At 43.6% G+C, this 20543-nt stretch overlaps 1 protein-coding gene across 2 annotated transcripts in view; it reads left to right on the forward strand.

The window, feature by feature from the left end:
• Window positions 1-20543, forward strand: part of TRPM6 (transient receptor potential cation channel subfamily M member 6) — a 527875-nt gene that overhangs the window by 459978 nt on the left and 47354 nt on the right. For both annotated transcript variants that reach the window (XM_063913863.1, XM_063913865.1), the window contains exons 32-35: window positions 10896-10946; window positions 12588-12653; window positions 18039-18325; window positions 20074-20156. In XM_063913863.1, coding sequence (XP_063769933.1) covers window positions 10896-10946; window positions 12588-12653; window positions 18039-18325; window positions 20074-20156 — 487 coding nt within the window. The remainder of the gene's footprint in view (window positions 1-10895; window positions 10947-12587; window positions 12654-18038; window positions 18326-20073; window positions 20157-20543) is intronic.

Below are 20543 nucleotides of genomic sequence, written 5' to 3' on the forward strand. Positions count from 1 at the left end.
AAGACAATATTACTTTTAACACTATCACAAGCTATCAGCTCCACACCCACTGCCCAGGGGTGCGGGGTATAGCCCCGAGGTTTCATCCCAAGCCTGGGGTACACTGGAGAGGGGAGGCTCCTTTATTGGGGTGCCCACTGTCCTAGGAAACCCCGGCCTGGTCTGACTAGTTGGAGGGGGAGGGGGGGGGGGGGGTTAATGCTTTAGCCGGGGTGACCCCTTGAAGTGTGTCTTAGTAAATTTATGAGTTTGATCTTGAAAAACTCACGTATACCAGTGATGCAAATGATTATTGAGCGCAGACCAAACTAACTCCTAAATCTGCACGTTACATCTGCCCCACCTGCAGTGCAGCATGGTCTTCCCAGGTACACAATTACTTGCTTTTTATTGCTTTACCTCCAAATCAGAGTTAGGCCTTATGACAGGATCTCTTGCAGTTTGGGACAACTCACACTCTCCGGTTCTGCAATACTTTTTCTGTAATGGTGTTGACAACTGGGATCCGTTCAATGGCAAACAGGGCTGTGTATCAGACTCGGTGTTAAGAAAAAGACACAGTGCACTTTGCTAAATGAACAAGGGGGTGTGCTCTCTCTACAATGGCGCTGGTCTCTCTTACGGTCACCTATGTATGTGGATAATCTAGTGATGTGCACCGGAAATTTTTCGGGTTTTGTGTTTTGGTTTTGGGTTCGGTTCCGCGGCCGTGTTTTGGATTCGGACGCTTTTTGGCAAAACCTTACCGAAAATTTTTTGTCGGATTCGGGTGTGTTTTGGATTCGGGTGTTTTTTTCAAAAAACCCTCAAAGACAGCTTAAATCATAGAATTTGGGGGTCATTTTGATCCCATAGTATTATTAACCTCAATAACCATAATTTCCACTCATTTTCAGTCTATTCTGAACACCTCACACCTCACAATATTATTTTTAGTCCTAAAATTTCCCCCGAGGTCGCTGGATGGCTAGGCTAAGCGACCCAAGTGGCCGACACAAACACCTGGCCCATCTAGGAGTGGCACTGCAGTGTCAGACAGGATGGCACTTCAAAAAAATAGTCCCCAAACAGCACATGATGCAAAGAAAAAAAGAGGCGCAATGAGGTAGCTGTGTGACTAAGCTAAGCGACCCAAGTGGCCGACACAAACACCTGGCCCATCTAGGAGTGGCACTGCAGTGTCAGACAGGATGGCACTTCAAAAAAATAGTCCCCAAACAGCACATGATGCAAAGAAAAAAAGAGGCGCACCAAGGTGGCTGTGTGACTAAGCTAAGCGACCCAAGTGGCCGACACAAACACCTGGCCCATCTAGGAGTGGCACTGCAGTGTCAATCAAGACAGGATGGCCCTTCCAAAAAATTGTCCCCAAACAGCACATGATGCAAAGAAAAATGAAAGAAAAAAGAGGTGCAAGATGGAATTGTCCTTGGGCCCTCCCACCCACCCAAATGTTGTATAAACAGAACATGCCCACTTTAACGACCCATCATTTCAGCGACAGGGTCTGCCACACGATTGTGACTGAAATGACTGGTTGTTTGGGCCCCCACCAAAAAAGAAGCAATCAATCTCTCCTTGCACAAACTGGCTCTACAGAGGCAAGATGTCCACCTCATCATCATCCTCCGATTCCTCACCCCTTTCACTGTGTACATCCCCCTCCTCACAGATTATTAATTCGTCCCCACTGGAATCCACCATCTCAGGTCCCCGTGTACTTTCTGGAGGCAATTGCTGCTGGTGAATGTCTCCACGGAGGAATTGATTATAATTAATTTTAATGAACATCATCTTCTCCACATTTTCTGGAAGTAACCTCGTACGCCGATTGCTGACAAGGTGAGCGGCTGCACTAAACACTCTTTCGGAGTACACACTGGAGGGAGGGCAACTTAGGTAGAATAAATCCAGTTTGTGCAAGGGCCTGCAATACTTTTTCTGTAATGGTGTTGACAACTGGGATCCGTTCAATGGCAAACAGGGCTGTGTATCAGACTCGGTGTTAAGAAAAAGACACAGTGCACTTTGCTAAATGAAAAAGGGGGTGTGCTCTCTCTACAATGGCGCTGGTCTCTCTTACGGTCACCTATGTATGTGGATAATCTAGTGATGTGCACCGGAAATTTTTCGGGTTTTGTGTTTTGGTTTTGGGTTCGGTTCTGCGGCCGTGTTTTGGATTCGGACGCTTTTTGGCAAAACCTTACCGAAAATTTTTTGTCGGATTCGGGTGTGTTTTGGATTCGGGTGTTTTTTTCAAAAAACCCTCAAAGACAGCTTAAATCATAGAATTTGGGGGTCATTTTGATCCCATAGTATTATTAACCTCAATAACCATAATTTCCACTCATTTTCAGTCTATTCTGAACACCTCACACCTCACAATATTATTTTTAGTCCTAAAATTTGCCCCGAGGTCGCTGGATGGCTAAGCTAAGCGACCCAAGTGGCCGACACAAACACCTGGCCCATCTAGGAGTGGCACTGCAGTGTCAGACAGGATGGCACTTCAAAAAAATAGTCCCCAAACAGCACATGATGCAAAGAAAAAAAGAGGCGCACCAAGGTGGCTGTGTGACTAAGCTAAGCGACACAAGTGGCCGACACAAACACCTGGCCCATCTAGAAGTGGCACTGCAGTGTCAGACAGGATGGCACTTCAAAAAAATAGTCCCCAAACAGCACATGATGCAAAGAAAAAAAGAGGCGCAATGAGGTAGCTGTGTGACTAAGCTAAGCGACCCAAGTGGCCGACACAAACACCTGGCCCATCTAGGAGTGGCACTGCAGTGTCAATCAAGACAGGATGGCCCTTCCAAAAAATTGTCCCCAAACAGCACATGATGCAAAGAAAAATGAAAGAAAAAAGAGGTGCAAGATGGAATTGTCCTTGGGCCCTCCCACCCACCCTTATGTTGTATAAACAGGACATGCCCACTTTAACGAACCCATCATTTCAGCGACAGGGTCTGCCACACGATTGTGACTGAAATGACTGGTTGTTTGGGCCCCCACCAAAAAAGAAGCAATCAATCTCTCCTTGCACAAACTGGCTCTACAGAGGCAAGATGTCCACCTCATCATCATCCTCCGATTCCTCACCCCTTTCACTGTGTACATCCCCCTCCTCACAGATTATTAATTCGTCCCCACTGGAATCCACCATCTCAGGTCCCCGTGTACTTTCTGGAGGCAATTGCTGCTGGTGAATGTCTCCACGGAGGAATTGATTATAATTAATTTTAATGAACATCATCTTCTCCACATTTTCTGGAAGTAACCTCGTACGCCGATTGCTGACAAGGTGAGCGGCTGCACTAAACACTCTTTCGGAGTACACACTGGAGGGAGGGCAACTTAGGTAGAATAAATCCAGTTTGTGCAAGGGCCTCCAAATTGCCTCTTTTTCCTGCCAGTATACGTACGGACTGTCTGACGTGCCTACTTGGATGCGGTCACTCATATAATCCTCCACCATTCTTTCAATGGTGAGAGAATCATATGCAGTGACAGTAGACGACATGTCAGCAATCGTTGGCAGGTCCTTCAGTCCGGACCAGATGTCAGCACTCGCTCCAGACTGCCCTGCATCACCGCCAGCGGGTGGGCTCGGTATTCTTAGCCTTTTCCTCGCACCCCCAGTTGCGGGAGAATGTGAAGGAGGAGATGGTGACGGGTCACGTTCCGCTTGACTTGACAATTTTCTCACCAGCAGGTCTTTGAACCTCTGCAGACTTGTGTCTGCCGGAAAGAGAGATACAACGTAGGTTTTAAATCTAGGATCGAGCACGGTGGCCAAAATGTAGTGCTCTGATTTCAACAGATTGACCACCCGTGAATCCTGGTTAAGCGAATTAAGGGCTCCATCCACAAGTCCCACATGCCTAGCGGAATCGCTCTGTTTTAGCTCCTCCTTCAATGTCTCCAGCTTCTTCTGCAAAAGCCTGATGAGGGGAATGACCTGACTCAGGCTGGCAGTGTCTGAACTGACTTCACGCGTGACAAGTTCAAAGGGTTGCAGAACCTTGCACAACGTTGAAATCATTCTCCACTGCGCTTGAGTCAGGTGCATTCCACCTCCTTTGCCTATATCGTGGCCAGATGCATAGGCTTGAATGGCCTTTTGCTGCTCCTCCATCCTCTGAAGCATATAGAGGGTTGAATTCCACCTCGTTACCACCTCTTGCTTCAGATGATGGCAGGGCAGGTTCAGGAATGTTTGGTGGTGCTGCAGTCTTCGGTACGCGGTGCCTGAACGCCGAAAGTGGCCCGCAATTCTTCGGGCCACCGACAGCATCTCTTGCACGCCCCTGTCGTTTTTTAAATAATTCTGCACCACCAAATTCAAGGTATGTGCAAAACATGGGACGTGATGGAATTTGCCCAGATGTAATGCACGTACAATATTGCTGGCGTTGTCCGATGTCACAAATCCCCAGGAGAGTCCAATTGGGGTAAGCCATTCTGCGATGATCTTCTTCAGTTTCCGTAAGAGGTTTTCAGCTGTGTGGCTATTCTGGAAAGCGGTGATACAAAGCGTAGCCTGCCTAGGAACGAGTTGGCGTTTGCGAGATGCTGCTACTGGTGCCGCCGCTGCTGTTCTTGCAGCGGGAGGCAATACATCTATCCAGTGGGCTGTCAGTCATATAGTCCTGAGTCTGCCCTACTACACTTGTCCACATGTCCGTGGTTAAGTGGATATTGGGTACAACTGCATTTTTTAGGACACTGGTGAGTCTTTTTCTGAGGTCTGTGTACATTTTCGGTATCGCCTGCCTAGAGAAAGGGAACCTAGATGGTATTTGGTACCGGGGACACAGTACCTCATTAAAGTCTCTAGTTGGCTCTGAATTAACGATGGATACCGGAACCACGTTTCTCACCGCCCAGGCTGCCAAGGCCTCAGTTATCCGCTTTGCAGCAGGATGACTGCTGTGATATTTCATCTTCCTCGCAAAGGACTGTTGGACAGTCAATTGCTTACTGGAAGTAGTACAAGTGGTCTTCCGACTTCCCCTCTGGGATGACGATCGACTCCCAGCAGCAACAACAGCAGCGCCAGCAGCAGTAGGCGTTACACTCAAGGATGCATCGGAGGAATCCCAGGTAGGAAAGGACTCGTCAGACTTGCCAGTGACATGGCCTGCAGGACTATTGGCTTTCCTGGGTAAGGAGGAAATTGACACTGAGGGAGTTGGTGGTGTGGTTTGCAGGAGCTTGGTTACAAGAGGAAGGGATTTAGTGGTCAGTGGACTGCTTCCGCTGTCACCCAAAGTTTTTGAACTTGTCACTGACTTGTGATGAATGCGCTGCAGGTGACGTATAAGGGAGGATGTTCCGAGGTGGTTAACGTCCTTACCCCTACTTATTACAGCTTGACAAAGGCAACACACGGCTTGACACCTGTTGTCCGCATTTGTGTTGAAATAATTCCACACCGAAGAGCTGATTTTTTTTGTATTTTGACCAGGCATGTCAATGGCCATATTCCTCCCACGGACAACAGGTGTCTCCCCGGGTGCCTGACTTAAACAAACCACCTCACCATCAGAATCCTCCTTGTCAATTTCCTCCCCAGCGCCAGCAACACCCATATCCTCATCCTGGTGTACTTCAACAGTGACATCTTCAATTTGACTATCAGGAACTGGACTGCGGGTGCTCCTTCCAGCACTTGCAGGGGGCGTGCAAATGGTGGAAGGCGCAAGCTCTTCCCGTCCAGTGTTGGGAAGGTCAGGCATCGCAACCGACACAATTGGACTCTCCTTGGGGATTTGTGATTTTGAAGAACGCACAGTTCTTTGCTGTGCTTTTGCCAGCTTAAGTCTATTCTTTTTTCTAGCGAGAGGATGAGTGCTTCCATCCTCATTTGAAGTTGAACCACTAGCCATGAACATAGGCCAGGGCCTCAGCCGTTCCTTGCCACTCCGTGTCGTAAATGGCATATTGGCAAGTTTACGCTTCTCCTCAGACACTTTTAATTTTGATTTTTGGGTCATTTTACTGAACTTTTGTGTTTTGGATTTTACATGCTCTCTACTATGACATTGGGCATCGGCCTTGGCAGACGACGTTGATGGCATTTCATTGTCTCGGCCATGACTAGTGGCAGCAGCTTCAGCACGAGGTGGAAGTGGATCTTGATCTTTCCCTTTAACCTCCACATTTTTGTTCTCCATTTTTTAATGTGTGGAATTATATGCCAGTATCAATAGCAATGGCCTACTACTATATTTACTGCGCACAACTAAAAGGCACCACAGGTATACAATGTAGATGGATGGATAGTATACTTAATGGATGACGAGTGACGACACAGAGGTAGGTACACAGCAGTGGCCTACCGTACTGCTATATACAGTATACTGGACCTGGTGGACACTGTCAGCAAACTGCTAAACTAGTCTAAAAAAAAGGCACCACAGGTATACAATGTAGATGGATGGATAGTATACTTAATGGATGACGAGTGACGACACAGAGGTAGGTACACAGCAGTGGCCTACCGTACTGCTATATACAGTATACTGGACCTGGTGGACACTGTCAGCAAACTGCTAAACTAGTCTAAAAAAAAAAGGCACCACAGGTATACAATGTAGATGGATGGATAGTATACTTAATGGATGACGAGTGACGACACAGAGGTAGGTACACAGCAGTGGCCTACCGTACTGCTATATACAGTATACTGGACCTGGTGGACATTGTCAGCAAACTGCTAAACTAGTCTAAAAAAAAGGCACCACAGGTATACAATGTAGATGGATGGATAGTATACTTAATGGATGACGAGTGACGACACGGAGGTAGGTACACAGCAGTGGCCTACCGTACTGCTATATACAGTATACTGGACCTGGTGGACAGTGTCAGCAAACTCCTAAACTAGAATGCACCTCAGGTATAGGAATGTAGATGGATAGTATACTTAATGGATGACGACACAGAGGTAGGTACAGCAGTGCACTCTGCACTGTACTCCTCCTATATAATATTAATTATACTGGTGGTCCCCAGTCCCCACAATAAAGCAGCACACTGTGAGCACAGATATGGAGTGTTTTTTCACTCAGACAAACGTATACTGGTGGTCACTGTCAGCAAAACTCTGCACTGTACTCCTGCTATAGCTGCTCTCCAGTCCCCACAATTAAGCAGTGTGAGCACTCAGCACAGATATATCATGCAGCACACTGAGCACAGATATGGTATGGAGCGTTTTTTTCAGGCAGAGAACGGATAAAAACTAAACTCTGCACTGTACTCCTCCTAACAGCTGCTCCCCAATCCTCCCCACAATTATAGTAATAAACAAGCACAAGCAATCAAATCAACTGTCTTCTACTAAACGGAGAGGACGCCAGCCACGTCCTCTCCCTATCATCTCCAATGCACGTGTGAAAATGGCGGCGATGCGCGGCTGCTTATAGAATCCGAATCTCGCGAGAATCCGACAGCGGGATGATGACGTTCGGGCGCGCTCGGGTTAACCGAGCAAGGCGGGAGGATCCGAGTCTGCTCGGACCCGTGTAAAAAAGGTAAAGCTCGGGGGGGTTCGGTTTCTCGGAAACCGAACCCGCTCATCACTAGATAATACCCAGGTGTGAAAGTTTATGTTGAAACACACTGGTATGGTAAATAAAATGGAATTTAATACAGTACTAACATGCAATGTCTAAAAACAATCAATACATAAAAAAAACAAGTGGACTGGGAACAGGCCATGGGGGGAAATGCATTTCTGACGTCATTTCCGGTCAAAACATCCCTTGAATGGACCGCAAACGACACTCCCGGTCTGGACAGGAAGTGACCCTTTCCCGCCATTTTCGGCAGTTTTTCACTGGCTAAAAGACATTTAAAAGGATCCCCATCAAGCCACAAAGGTATCTTGCCTTGAAGAAGGGACCAGGCTTTCCCGAAACGCGTTGGGGATACCTTGTGGCGCTGCCCACCCCCTGGACATTTGGCAGACTGTTTTCCTGATTGCTTGGAAGGGAATTCGATCAGAGGAGCCACCAGCAGGGTATTTCCCGGGGTACCCTGCCTTTATTTGACACCTGCGGCTCCTCCACCTGCATCGGTAGGATCACATTCCCCCCATGGCCTGTTCACAGTCCACTTGTTTTTTTTATGTATTGCTTGTTTTTAGACATTGCATGTTAGTACTGTATTAAATTCCATTTTATTTACTATACCAGTGTGTTTCAACATACACTTTCACACCTGGGTATTATCCACATACATAGGTGACCATAAGAGAGACCAGCGCCATTGTAGAGAGAGCACACCCCCTTTTTCATTTTGCACTTTTGTACTGAGCCCTTAGGGAGCTCTGGCACTCTCCACACAGCCAGCTGTCTCAGTCCTATACAGCGCAGACTTGCTACCCCCGCCCTCCAGTTTGCACGGTGCACTTTGCTGTTTGAACATCCTTTGCTCCAAGATCCAATCGCAAGGGCAAGAATAGTACACTGTATTTTTGTTATGCTGCCAACATAATCACATTTGTTTTTGAGTTTGAGAAGACAGCGTATATAAATAAAATCATTCCAGCAGTCATTGTCGGGCTACATGCAATTCCCTGCTAGAAATCATATGTGGGGCCAGATGTATTAGCGGCTGAGTTTGCCGGAGGTTTAGGATGCCGGGCGAACTCGTTTTTTTTTTTTTTTTACATGGCATGGTTTTGCCTTGTCAGAGTTCGTCCGGCATCCCACACCTCCAGCAAACTCCCCCGCTATAACATCTAGCCCATGGGCTTTGTTCTTTGTACTACACTAACAGGCTGACCTGCCAGAAACATGCTGGGTACACACTAGATCAGAGGTTCCCAAACGCGGTCCTGAAGGCACCCCAACGGTCCTGGTTTTAAATGTATCCATACTTGGCCACAGGTGACTTAATTAGCACCCTAGTCAATTTGATTTAACCATCCGTGCTGAGCCATGGATATACCTAAAACCTGGACTGTTGGGGTGCCTTGAGGACCGTGTTTGGGAATCTCTGCACTAGATGATATGTCGTCTGATCCGGTGGATCAGACCGACATATTGGGAACATTGTCTAGTGTGTTTCCAATATGTCTCTGACTATGGGAGTAATTCTGAGTTGATCGCAGCAGAAACTTTGTTAGCAGTTGGGCAAAACCATGGCCCTCATTCCGAGTTGTTCGCTCGCTGCTAATTTTAGCAGAATTGCTAGTAGGCTAAAATCCGGCAGTTCTGCGCATGCGTATGCACAGCAGGGCGCACGCGCTAAGCAAATTTACACAAAACTATGCTATGTTACTCACAGGCGAACAAAGCTTTTCAATCGCTCTGCTGATTGACAGGAAGTGGGTGTTTCTGGGAGGAAACTGCCCGTTTTCAGGGAGTGTGCTAAAAAACGCAGGCGTGCCAGGTAAAAACGCAGGAGTGGCTGGAGAAATGGAGGAGTGGCTGGTCGGACGCTGGGCGTGTTTGTGACGTCAAACCAGGAACTAAACGGACTGAGGTGATCGCAATCTAGGAGTAGGTCTGGAGCTACTCAGAAACTGCAAGGAAATTGCTTTCGTTAGCAATTCTGCTAATATTAGCAGAATTGCTAATCTTTCGTTAGCAATTCTGCTATGCTAAGATACACTCCCAGAGGGCGGCGGCTTTGTGTTTGCATTTCTGCTAAAAGTAGCTAGCGAGTGAACAACTCGGAATGAGGGCCCATGTGCACTGCAGGGGAGGCAGGTATAACATATGCAGAGAGAGTTAGATTTGGGTGGGTTATTTTGTTTCTGTGCAGGGTAAATACTGGCTGCATTATTTTTACAATGCAATTTAGATTGCAGATTGAACACACCACACCCAAATCTAACTCTCTCTGCACATGATATATCTGCCCCCCCCTGCAGTGCACATGGTTTTGCCAACTGCTAACAAAGTTCCTGCTGCGATCAACTCGGAATTACCCCCTATGTGCGCTCCCGCACATCATCAGCGTCATCCTCTGACATCGCTAGCGAGTGTGTATGCACTTGCCGATGCTGGGACCCTTCGCTGACGATGTCGCCGGGTAAACACATTGTCTAGTGTGTACCCAGCTTAAGACAATTTCTGCTAAGCTGTCTCTATCTCAAAGGGTGCTTTCTTAGCATCGAACAGTAAAAATCTAATAGTAATTAAAGAACACAACACAAAACACAGCTATAAAGTTATCTTTATAACATAAAACACTGCTTAATGAAGACCATAGACACCACTCAAAATTATAATTCAAAATAATATAGAAAGGGAGTACACTCCTTTTGAATTGGGGAGTTATGCAGAAACTTTCAGGAGCTGCTGGGTATGAAATGGTCAAAACAGGAAAAATCTGGAAGGCAGTATGGATAGAGAGACAATGGTCAATAATACTTCAGGGCTGTCGTATTTTCCTTTTTACCACTAAGTAATACATTCAGTTATACAAGACATCATTTTCTTACCCTTTTATATAGCCAAAGGTGTTTCACTGCTTTTCTGTTGTTTCCTATAAAATATGAAAGCTTTTTCCTTGTGTTATATAACTGGATTTATACAAATGGTTTCTGATACAAATGGGAGGTTCATAAAATATCCAAAATTAGTATTATTTATTGTATCTATGATCTACTAATTACAAAAACATATGTGACACCATTGTACAAAAGGAAATGTGAAGGGACACAATAGATGCAAATCTATAATTTTATTCTCTTGCTAGTGCTAATGTGATAATGGAATGATAGAGATAATTGACATGGAATAGCTCATTTTAATGCTCTCCCTCTCTCCTACAAATGTTAGTTATTCATTTACTGGTGAAGATAGCACTACATTGTAAAATGAGTATGTACATTATGAGTCCATTACAATGACTTCTCATTCTCTGTATTGCAGAAATGTATGCTTCTTTGAAAGCTTCTCAAGACTTAAACAATCATTACTCAGGTAGGTTAAAGGAAGGACAGTTATTTGAGGTTACCATAAGGTTAAAAATGGGCAGACTAGGTGGGCCAAGTGGTTCTTATCTGCCCTCAAATTCTGTGTTTTATGTTTCTCGTTTTCTATTTTGCTAACTTATGATTTTTGTTAAATCTCTTTGTGTCCTATCTGCTAACTTACATCTTTAATAATGGATTACCAGGCTTACTGCTATTTAGCTAGAATCGTGCACCTTTATAGGGAGGTTATTATGAATTTCAACGTAAAATCAATACGAAATTACGGAACCTGGAATTCCATCCAAACTGTAAAATTGTTTTCAATAGAATAAAGTACACCCATCACCACAGTCGGTACTTTAAAGAGCGAAATAGTCACAACAAAGCAGTCTGTCAAGTCACTACGTTTCATTAGGAATTGGTGCCTCAGTGATGTCACTAGTCCGTAAAGAACCCGTGTTCTCAAAGCCGCTGTCTGCAGCACGCTCTCATAAGTGCTTCAATATAGAAATAAAAGGAGAATGAGGTTACTATTGAAAGAAGAATTACTATAAATCTGACAACTCTACTCCACAAAGGAATTGCAGAATTGTGTAAAGTAGTAGCATTTTCATAAATAGGAGAAAATAAAATAAGAGAATGTCATTATATGAACTACTATCATCATGTTTATTGTGAAAGCATTTCCATCTTGTGGCACATGCAGATCACCAGCATGTAAGGTAGTATACGAGTGTTAGAAGGTGTATCTTTTACAACTGCTACTTTATATGGCAGGTGGAAGTTCAGGCAGAGGATAATGGCTAGTAGTAACCCAGGTGCACGTGCTGGCCACAGAGAGGGTAGAAATGGCATTTATTTATTTATAAGTTAGTACATGTTCTGACAATTGGCAGCTACAGTTTGTGAGTGACAGAACTTAACATACTCTCCGCTTATAAAAGGTATGACCTTTTTTTAACAACCTCAAGAAATTATATTGGTGTTGAATATAATTTCCTACATGGACCTAGAAGCTCAGGTCTGATAAGACTGCAGCACTGTAAATCTGTATCGAGTACAATATAGAATGGTCCATCATGTATGCTCATGTGCTACTTTAAAAAGTAATACATGAACCATTCCACGGCCATGTATATTATACTCAGACTACACTTATGTTGAGAAAATAATTTGATTACAGTATAAATACACACATGTCATTTGTGTAATATTTATAATGGGTGCACCCATATATTATACTCACCTCTCTGTATTCCTGTCTCGGGACTGGAGAAATCACCGGTAAAATGGAGACGCTCTGAGATTTGCTCATGCGCAGTACAAGAGTCACTGGAAACAGCGTGAGACAGGAGTGGGCTGTGTGCAGTCTGCTTGCAGGCCACCTCCTCTCCTGAGGCACCACTGGTGTCAAGCACCATTTTATGGCACACATTTGCAACAGATTATAACTTACATGTCATGTCATGGCCCTCATATCACACTTGTTCTTATTGTACCTTCAAATGCCAAGCAGAAAATATTCTATAGTAAATGTGTGACGCATATTAAAATGTAAATGAATAATACCTAGCTTAAGTCTCAGAACTTAATTAATATAAAGTAAGCTAAAATGGACACTGTCAGCGTGTTTTCCTTTCTGTTACAGCTGTGGAGAGAAATAACCTAATGAGGCTTGCACAGACCATTCCTTTTACCCCTGTGCATCGATTTGGTGAGTTCTGCTATTTATTATATTGCATTGTTTTAGGCTCTATTATATTGACTGGTTTCTGGGTTTAATTTTTCTTTTGAAAATCTATACCCTTGATCTTGAATCTTACATTTTATGTGCTTAGCTAATGTTACCAACGTAAACGTTTTTAACTAGGTATAAGCAGATTCAGAAATGTTCTTATTAGTTGTTGTGTTTTGAAAGTAGATTCCTGGTGAAACTGTTTTGTCATCTTTTACTGTAGGTAATACGGTTAATGCATATAGGAGCCTGCTGATCCCTTTCCACTTCAATACTATATATACATATGGTGGCAATGTACAGATGTAGCCACACTCATCATGGCTGTATCTAGCTGGCACGTGCACACCCGGCGCAGCAAGGCATGCCCGCACCAAGCTGCGTCTTTTGCTGCCCCATATACTTTGTACGGGGTGCAGACATGACTAAGACGCATGCGCACGGGGACGTGCATGTGAGTTGTGGCAAACAAGCTGCTTTCGTGCCTAGATTTAGCCACACTGAGCGCAGCTACATCTCTAATAGCCTGTGAGAAACAGGAAGTGCAAGACTTGTGCAAGTTCTCATGTTTTTTTTAAAGCAGCAATCATTTTTGTTTTGCTGTGTAAATGGTTGCCGCTTTAAAAAAAGGGGTAGAACTCGCGCAGAGCCTCACACTTTTTCTCACAGGCTATTACATTCCCCCCATTTCTAATCTATATTGTTATTACCTTACAATCGTCAATACTTATATAAAGTCATATCTTTAAATATATTCAGATATACAGTACATTTTATGTTTCATAAATATTTCTATTTGTCCACCTAGTGCATACTGTAGGTGCACAGTCTCTTCCCACTTTTGTAAGAATCACTGAGCTGTGGCAGTGTGCGACTAAATGTGAGATCGAAGTCTAGGTAGAAATGTGCCCGCTAACGGGTAAAGCTGCACTTCATGGTCCTGCCCAGAGGCGGATTGGCCATAGGTTTCACAGGGAAGACCCCCGGTGGGCTGACGCACCCGTGGGGCCTGTTTTGTTTGAGGACATGTGGTTCTTTTTATAGACATAATGAATAAAATGCAAAATAATTTGCATATATGAAAATCACTTTGCAACTTAGCCTGTGAATGCAGATGATCTAGTGTATGCTCTGTCTGCCTGCTTGGCTGACATATAAGATTGAGTGAATAGTGATTGGGATACGGTTGGTGTAATAAGCAAGAAAATATATCTTTCTAAAGAATTATATAGTTTCTTCAATTCTGAAGGTGTATCATATAATGTGCTCATAATATTTAATTGTATTTCTTTTTAACTTCCCCCTTGATGCCCACTATCTGGAAAGTCTTTGGGGGAGGGTGCTGCTGCCATGGCCCATGGCTAGACCTTACACCTCTGGTGCTGCCCATGTGGGACCACTAGTACAAATTTTTCCAGGGCCGCTTTTTGTTCCCAATCCGCCCCTGGTCCTGCCTAATATCACCTTTGGGACTAAAGAATTGTAAGCTTTAATTTTTTGTCTGAAATTTCTATTCACTCTAGCACCGTTTAGGTCTTGTAAGGAGACAACAGACCTGTATTAATTATATTGTGTTTTGTGCATATACAATCGGTACAATGTGTCACATTGAGTGTAAAGCTCAATATCTGATGTGAATAACATGTAAGGCTGTATTAACAAAGAAATTCTGTGATTCACCACTCACCTGGCAGGGAATGTCCCCAAAAATGTGTACTTTCAGGTCCAACCTCTTCAATTTCATTATAAAACAGTGAGCAACATATGGCACATTGACTATTAATCTCTGCAATATCCATATCTCGCATTTGTCATCTCTGTTCTTGGATAGTTTAACATTTTAAGTATATGTCTCAATAAGGGATGTAGTCATGATCCCGGCAGTCAGCATACCGATGCCGGGATCCCAGCCGCCAGAATGCTAGCAGGAGTCCAAGGGCTGTTCACACTCGTGGGTGTCCACCAAGCCTGAAGCGTGGCAAGTGCAGCGAGCCCACAAGGCTGGCGGCCAGGATCCCGGCATCAGCATGCTGACCGCCGGTATCCTGAACCCAACCCCTCAATGATTACTTGTTGGATTCCTTTGCTGTAGATTTGATGGATCCCTTTGCCATATACTCTCTATTCTCTGTGAAGGCTCACAGGGCCTAATTCAGAGACAGACTGCAGCTGAGTCTTTTGCTGTACCTGCAGCTGCGTCTGTATGCTAATGTCGCGGTGGTGGAAATCCATCTCAGTGAGTCTTTAGATGTACCCTCTGATAATGTTGATATTGTCTTATACCATAAAGCTATACCTTTAAACACACTTTTACCATGGAGCCGCTGCGGCCGCTATACTTATATACACGCTACGCACTTTGTACACTATTTGCGTACATAGTCCCGTACGTTGTACGGATTTAGCGTACACGCGCCACGCTGGGGGTACAAAGTACGCACAGCGCGCGCACACACTCTTGATAAACTTTAAACCTTATTAGTAATGCAATGCAGTGATGTTATACCTTAAACCTTATACAGTTAAATACACTTTAAACCCTAGCAGGGAAAAGAGGACACAACACCGATTTGTAGTTAACCGCTGGGTTCTAACGCCACAGTGGATTATTTGAAAGGGAATAACAATACAAATTATACACTACAAGGCTAACAAGATAAATCTACAACAGAATAATGGCTACAGTCAATGTACATACGTGAGAATATTCGCTTGCGCAACCTAGACCAGTCCTCCGCTCATCAGGTAGATAGCGTTCAGAGTCTTCTGACCGGCCAGGCAGCAACAGGCTTTTTATACACAACTTCCATAAACAATACAATGGTTACTGTAATCCCTTTGTTCATTGGACACAGAGATGCATCTTTACATTACAGGAGAGGTCATAGGTTGATTTGAAAAGGTGGGCGCGATGTCTTTCCCAACTGCTCTTGTGGGTGGTCTCTTCTGGATTCCCGCCGCATACATAATATACAGTAAATACAGTTTATATCTATATTCTACTTCTGCACATAACTATACGCAGGAACATGCGATCTTCCTCTAACCAACACCGGAATGTTACCCTTAAAATACCCTACAGCTGGATACTAGACATCACCTTCTAACCTTTGTCTGTCCCTTCCTATCATGCAAAGATGAATCCCTTAGTCCTGGAATCATTTAAACTGTTGGTACTTGCTGATGTGGTGCAGGGGGGCTATGTGTAAAATGTGCACTATTTGGGTTAAATATGTAATGTTCTGATAACCCTCTATGCGCTCACAAACTCCGCCGTAAATACCCATACCACGCGCAGGATCGCGGGAGCGATCATACGCAAATTGCGGATATGTGCACGCATGGCGGAACAAGTGCACGCGCAGCGGGCATGTGTGTGTGGTTAGTACGTGCTGTGTGTATTACAATATTTTTCGACATTGACACCTCGGTGCATCACTGGACGCACCATTGAAATTTACACCAGCCATATTGTTGGTGCAGTTTGATGTCTGAGTTTGGATGCAGCCGCTTACTGCAACATGTCCTCGTCGGCGTAGCCGCCCCCATGTAACCTCGCAGGAACGCCCAATGAAATCTAACTTTCTCTGCACATGTTATATCTGCCTCCCCTGCACTGCACATGGTTTTGCCCATTAGCTAACAAATTTGCTGCTGCTATCAGATCTGAATTAGGCCCTTAGCTTTGCTCACAGCATAGCACATAATCAATAGAGTGGCACGAGATGGTGTACTCCATTATAAGCATCATCATCTTGCACCAAGATTTCACTAGCCTATAATGTATTTTTGTAAAAGCATTATATATGCTCAGGCAGCAAATTATGTTTTGTGTGTGTTAAACTCTACTCAGTAGTACACGTGTATTTAGGCTTACAGTAGTCTTGCACGTGGTAAGCTGGATGAGAGATGTACATCAGCTATTACAAGAGCATCCTGGACCTTTATCCATGTTTTTCAACTCAACCTTATGTCCTGATGCTGGAATTTGCTATTATACTGTACTCAGTGAGTGTTTAACACCCGCTTATGAGTATATTAGCAAATGCCATGGCTTACTGAGTATATAAGCAAATGCTAGCAACTAGCCAGATAGTGGAGTTGTGAGCCGAGGACAGGGTCGGATTAAGTCTTGGGGGTGCCCAGGGCACATAGGAGAGGGGAGTCCTGGTTGAAGGAGGTGTGTATATTAAATTGTACATACCTCCCAATATGACCCATTCCAGGATGGACAAAATACTATCTACCTGGATTTCCCTCTTAATATATGATTGGTGTGCCTTTATTTATAACATTTATTGTAGTGGAACAAAGACAATTTAACCTTAAAATACAGAAAATTAAAATAGAATAGCAGCAGCCTCTGTACTACTTACATGTTGGGACAGGACTCAGGAGGACTCTCTATGTGTCTCTCACTGTAGACACTCAATAGATAACAGGTTACACAGGGCCCAGACACCAGGCGGGGAGGAGGAGAAGCTGGGATCCCTGTGTCACTTACAGCTCTCTCCACCCTCCTAATTCTCCTCTGTAGGAAAGCTCCATAGGTAGTTCATGAAACCTGATACACCCGTGTCTCTGCCAGCACTGCATACTATTCTGCTCACATTCCGGCTGCTTGGCTCTGCTACATACTGCGAGAGAAAAAGCTAGTGATGTCAGTGTGCTCTGGCCGGGATGAGGGGGGGGGGGGGGGGCTGACAAAGGGGGGCCTGGGGTACATTATGCCCTGTGAGTCCCCTTAATCTGGCTATTGCCTGGATATCTGTTTAAGTTGCTATTGTAAAAGCTGATGTTTGAACAACTAACTTCTGTGATTCATAGCCCAGAGGCTAGAACTGCTGAACTCATTTAAGAAACTTATAGGGGCTACTTTTGCAATCGAAAATGAGGGATCACAGCAGACATCTACAATATCTGCTGTGGTCATCCTCTAAACACAATAAGGGGATATTCCACACATTTTATTTGATAAGTAAGCACTTTGTCACCAAATAAGTGCAGTTTTACAGTTTTGAATTGAACCTTAGTATCATTTATTTTGTAAAGTATGTTTTCAAACCCGCAAATAAGACTTCCTGAGGAAAAAAAAATAGTTAAAAAAAGAAATAAACCACACCATTGTACAGTGCCATTTTCCTTACCATTTTGTATTTTATCTGTGTTTAAATGTTGCACAATTCTGGGTAGAATAAACTTAAGTCAGTCAAATAACAAAATATATATATATAAAAAAGGGGCTCTACATAAGTTTTTAATAATTTAAATGTGTATTGCTAATTCCTTTTATGTAATGTGAAAAGTATGTATGAATTACTGTACATACACTTTACTAATACCTACAAGCTCTCCATTTTATAGCTGGAGAAGAGGTGACTGTCTTTAGGTTGGAAGAGAGTTCTCCATCCAGTCTGGATAAAAGTATGTCCTCATGGTCTCTCAGAGGAATGGCAGCGATGCTTCAGGTCCTGTCTCCTGAGAAAATGGATGGTGGCCTGCGCAGGGCACTGAAAGTAGTTTGTACATGCTCTGAACATGACGTCTTGGCCCCGGGAGAGGTCTTCATAGTTAAATCCTTTCTTCCTGAAGTGGTACGAGAATGGAAGAAAGTTTTCCGTGGTGACACTGTATTGCAACTGTGCCTCAGGGTGAGCTCAAATTTAAATTACAGTATCTATACGAATGAACAGATGAATAAAGCAAACAATAATATAGCAGTTTTTTTAATTTATTTTATTTTTTAAATTGTATTTTGTGTTAATTTTTTAATGCAGTTTTAAAACGTATTACTGAGCACTTGACAGATATCATGTTACTTGCATAAAATATGTAAGAAAAGTGGTGGAATATTGGCCCTCATTCTGAGTTGTTCGCTCGCTAGCTGCTTTTAGCAGCCGTGCAAACGCTAAGCCGCCGCCCTCTGGGAGTGTATCTTAGCTTAGCAGAAGTGCGAACGAAAGGATCGCACAGCGGCTACAAAATATTTTTGAGCAGCTTCAGAGTAGCTTCAGACCTACTCCTAGCTTGCGATCACTTCAGACTATTTAGTTCATGTTTTGACGTCACGAACACGCCCTGCGTTCAGCCAGCCACGCCTGCGTTTTCCCAGGTACACCTGCGTTTGTATCTGACACGTCTGCGTTTTTCAGCACATTACCTGAAAATGGTCAGTTACCTCCCAGAAACACCCACTTCCTGTCAATCACTCTGCGGCCAGCAGTGCGACTGAAAAGCGTCGCTAGACCTTGTGTGAAACTACTTCGGCTGTTGTGAAGGTACGTCGCGCATGCGCATTGCGCCGCATGCGTAGAATGGACGCTTTTTTACCTAAACGCTGTGCTGCGACCGAAAACAGCTGGCGAACAACTCGGAATGACCGCCATTGTGTCCGTTTAGTAACAATAATCTAACAAATGGCCTCTTGTGGTCCCACTTAATTTAGCTGATAGAAAATATTGTACGAGACTAACCATCTTGTAATTTAATTCCTACTGGTATATTGGATGTTTTGTGTACCATCTGCTTTGCAAAATCATTCCAGTGCTGAACACTAAAACAATATAATTACTTAGTATGCATTATATAATGGAAATGAAAAACGGTGCAGTCCGGTTGTGGTCATCTTGTTGTAGTTCTTGAGGTGTTCTCCCCACTAATAAATAGGTTAGGTTGATCTTGCTCGACTGGGGTTAGCGGCACCATCTTGTTAAGTGGGATTGTGGTGTTATTAGGTAGGGAGTTTGGATACCTTGAGTTGTTATGTTGATGGGCTGGCAATTGGATTATTGGAATTTTTGTTGAGAAAGTGGTGATACTTTAATAATATACTTACAAATGCTGACCCTTTGCACACTAATGCACTTGGGAGCTGGCCTGTAATCAGCCATTAGGTCATTTAAAACAAAGTCTAGAAAAACCTCTTTAAGAGCTCCTACATTGTTTCTAAACTACGATTTCTTATGGTCATCGAATATCAATCACTATTATTGGCAATTAGTGAAGTAAACAACAGTCTAGCTGTACAGTATGTGAGTCATCAGTATGTGTAAATGGGCGTAGCTATAAATATTTCACTATCATATGTTATAGAAAAGAACACGTGGGTGTACTTTTGCTTCACGTACATAAATGAGAGTCTTTATTACCCTCATTACGTTATGTCATTGTAGAGGGTGGTGCTAGCTGATCTGCGTAAATCCTCTTTTCCCCAACTGCAATTATCCAACCATCACTGATTAGTGCTATGTGACACAAAGCCCCCCCCCCCTCCCCTTCCCTTTCCTTCCCTTATCTGACATTGCGGCAGTATGTGGCATAGGGTTAGGAGTAAGAGATTTAAGAAAAACAAAATGTCTGATTTTGAAGAAGGTTATACATATGCCTGTACATTATATAGGAAATTCAGCAACAGAGAGCTGCACAGAAGTTGATTTATACCTTCAATCAATTGAAGCCACACAGTATCCCCTACATGCTGAGGTAAAATCGCAGTTTTAAATATTATGTATATTATTTCATGTTTAAATATTATGTTTAATGCATCACTGTTTAGATTATGTACAGCATTCATCAGCAATGTTTATACAAGATGTAGTGAAGTAGGACACTGATAAATAAGATAAGTATTGAAATAAATCAGTAATGATATCAAGAAAATGCGGGAAAAAGCGTCAAAATGTAAAAGCAGATATATAAAAATATTTCACTTTTGCTCCGCTAATAACCTACTGTGCTTCAGATAATGATTACTGTGAAACAATTCTTATTCCTCTGTCAGCCATCTAGGCTTTACATAACTCAAAAACATGGTAGAAACAGCCATAAGCAGTTTCTGAAATGCATACATCCTCCATATTACACAGAGCA

This window comes from Pseudophryne corroboree, chromosome 1 (genome assembly GCF_028390025.1).
Source record: "Pseudophryne corroboree isolate aPseCor3 chromosome 1, aPseCor3.hap2, whole genome shotgun sequence".
Taxonomy (NCBI): Eukaryota; Metazoa; Chordata; class Amphibia; order Anura; family Myobatrachidae; genus Pseudophryne; species Pseudophryne corroboree.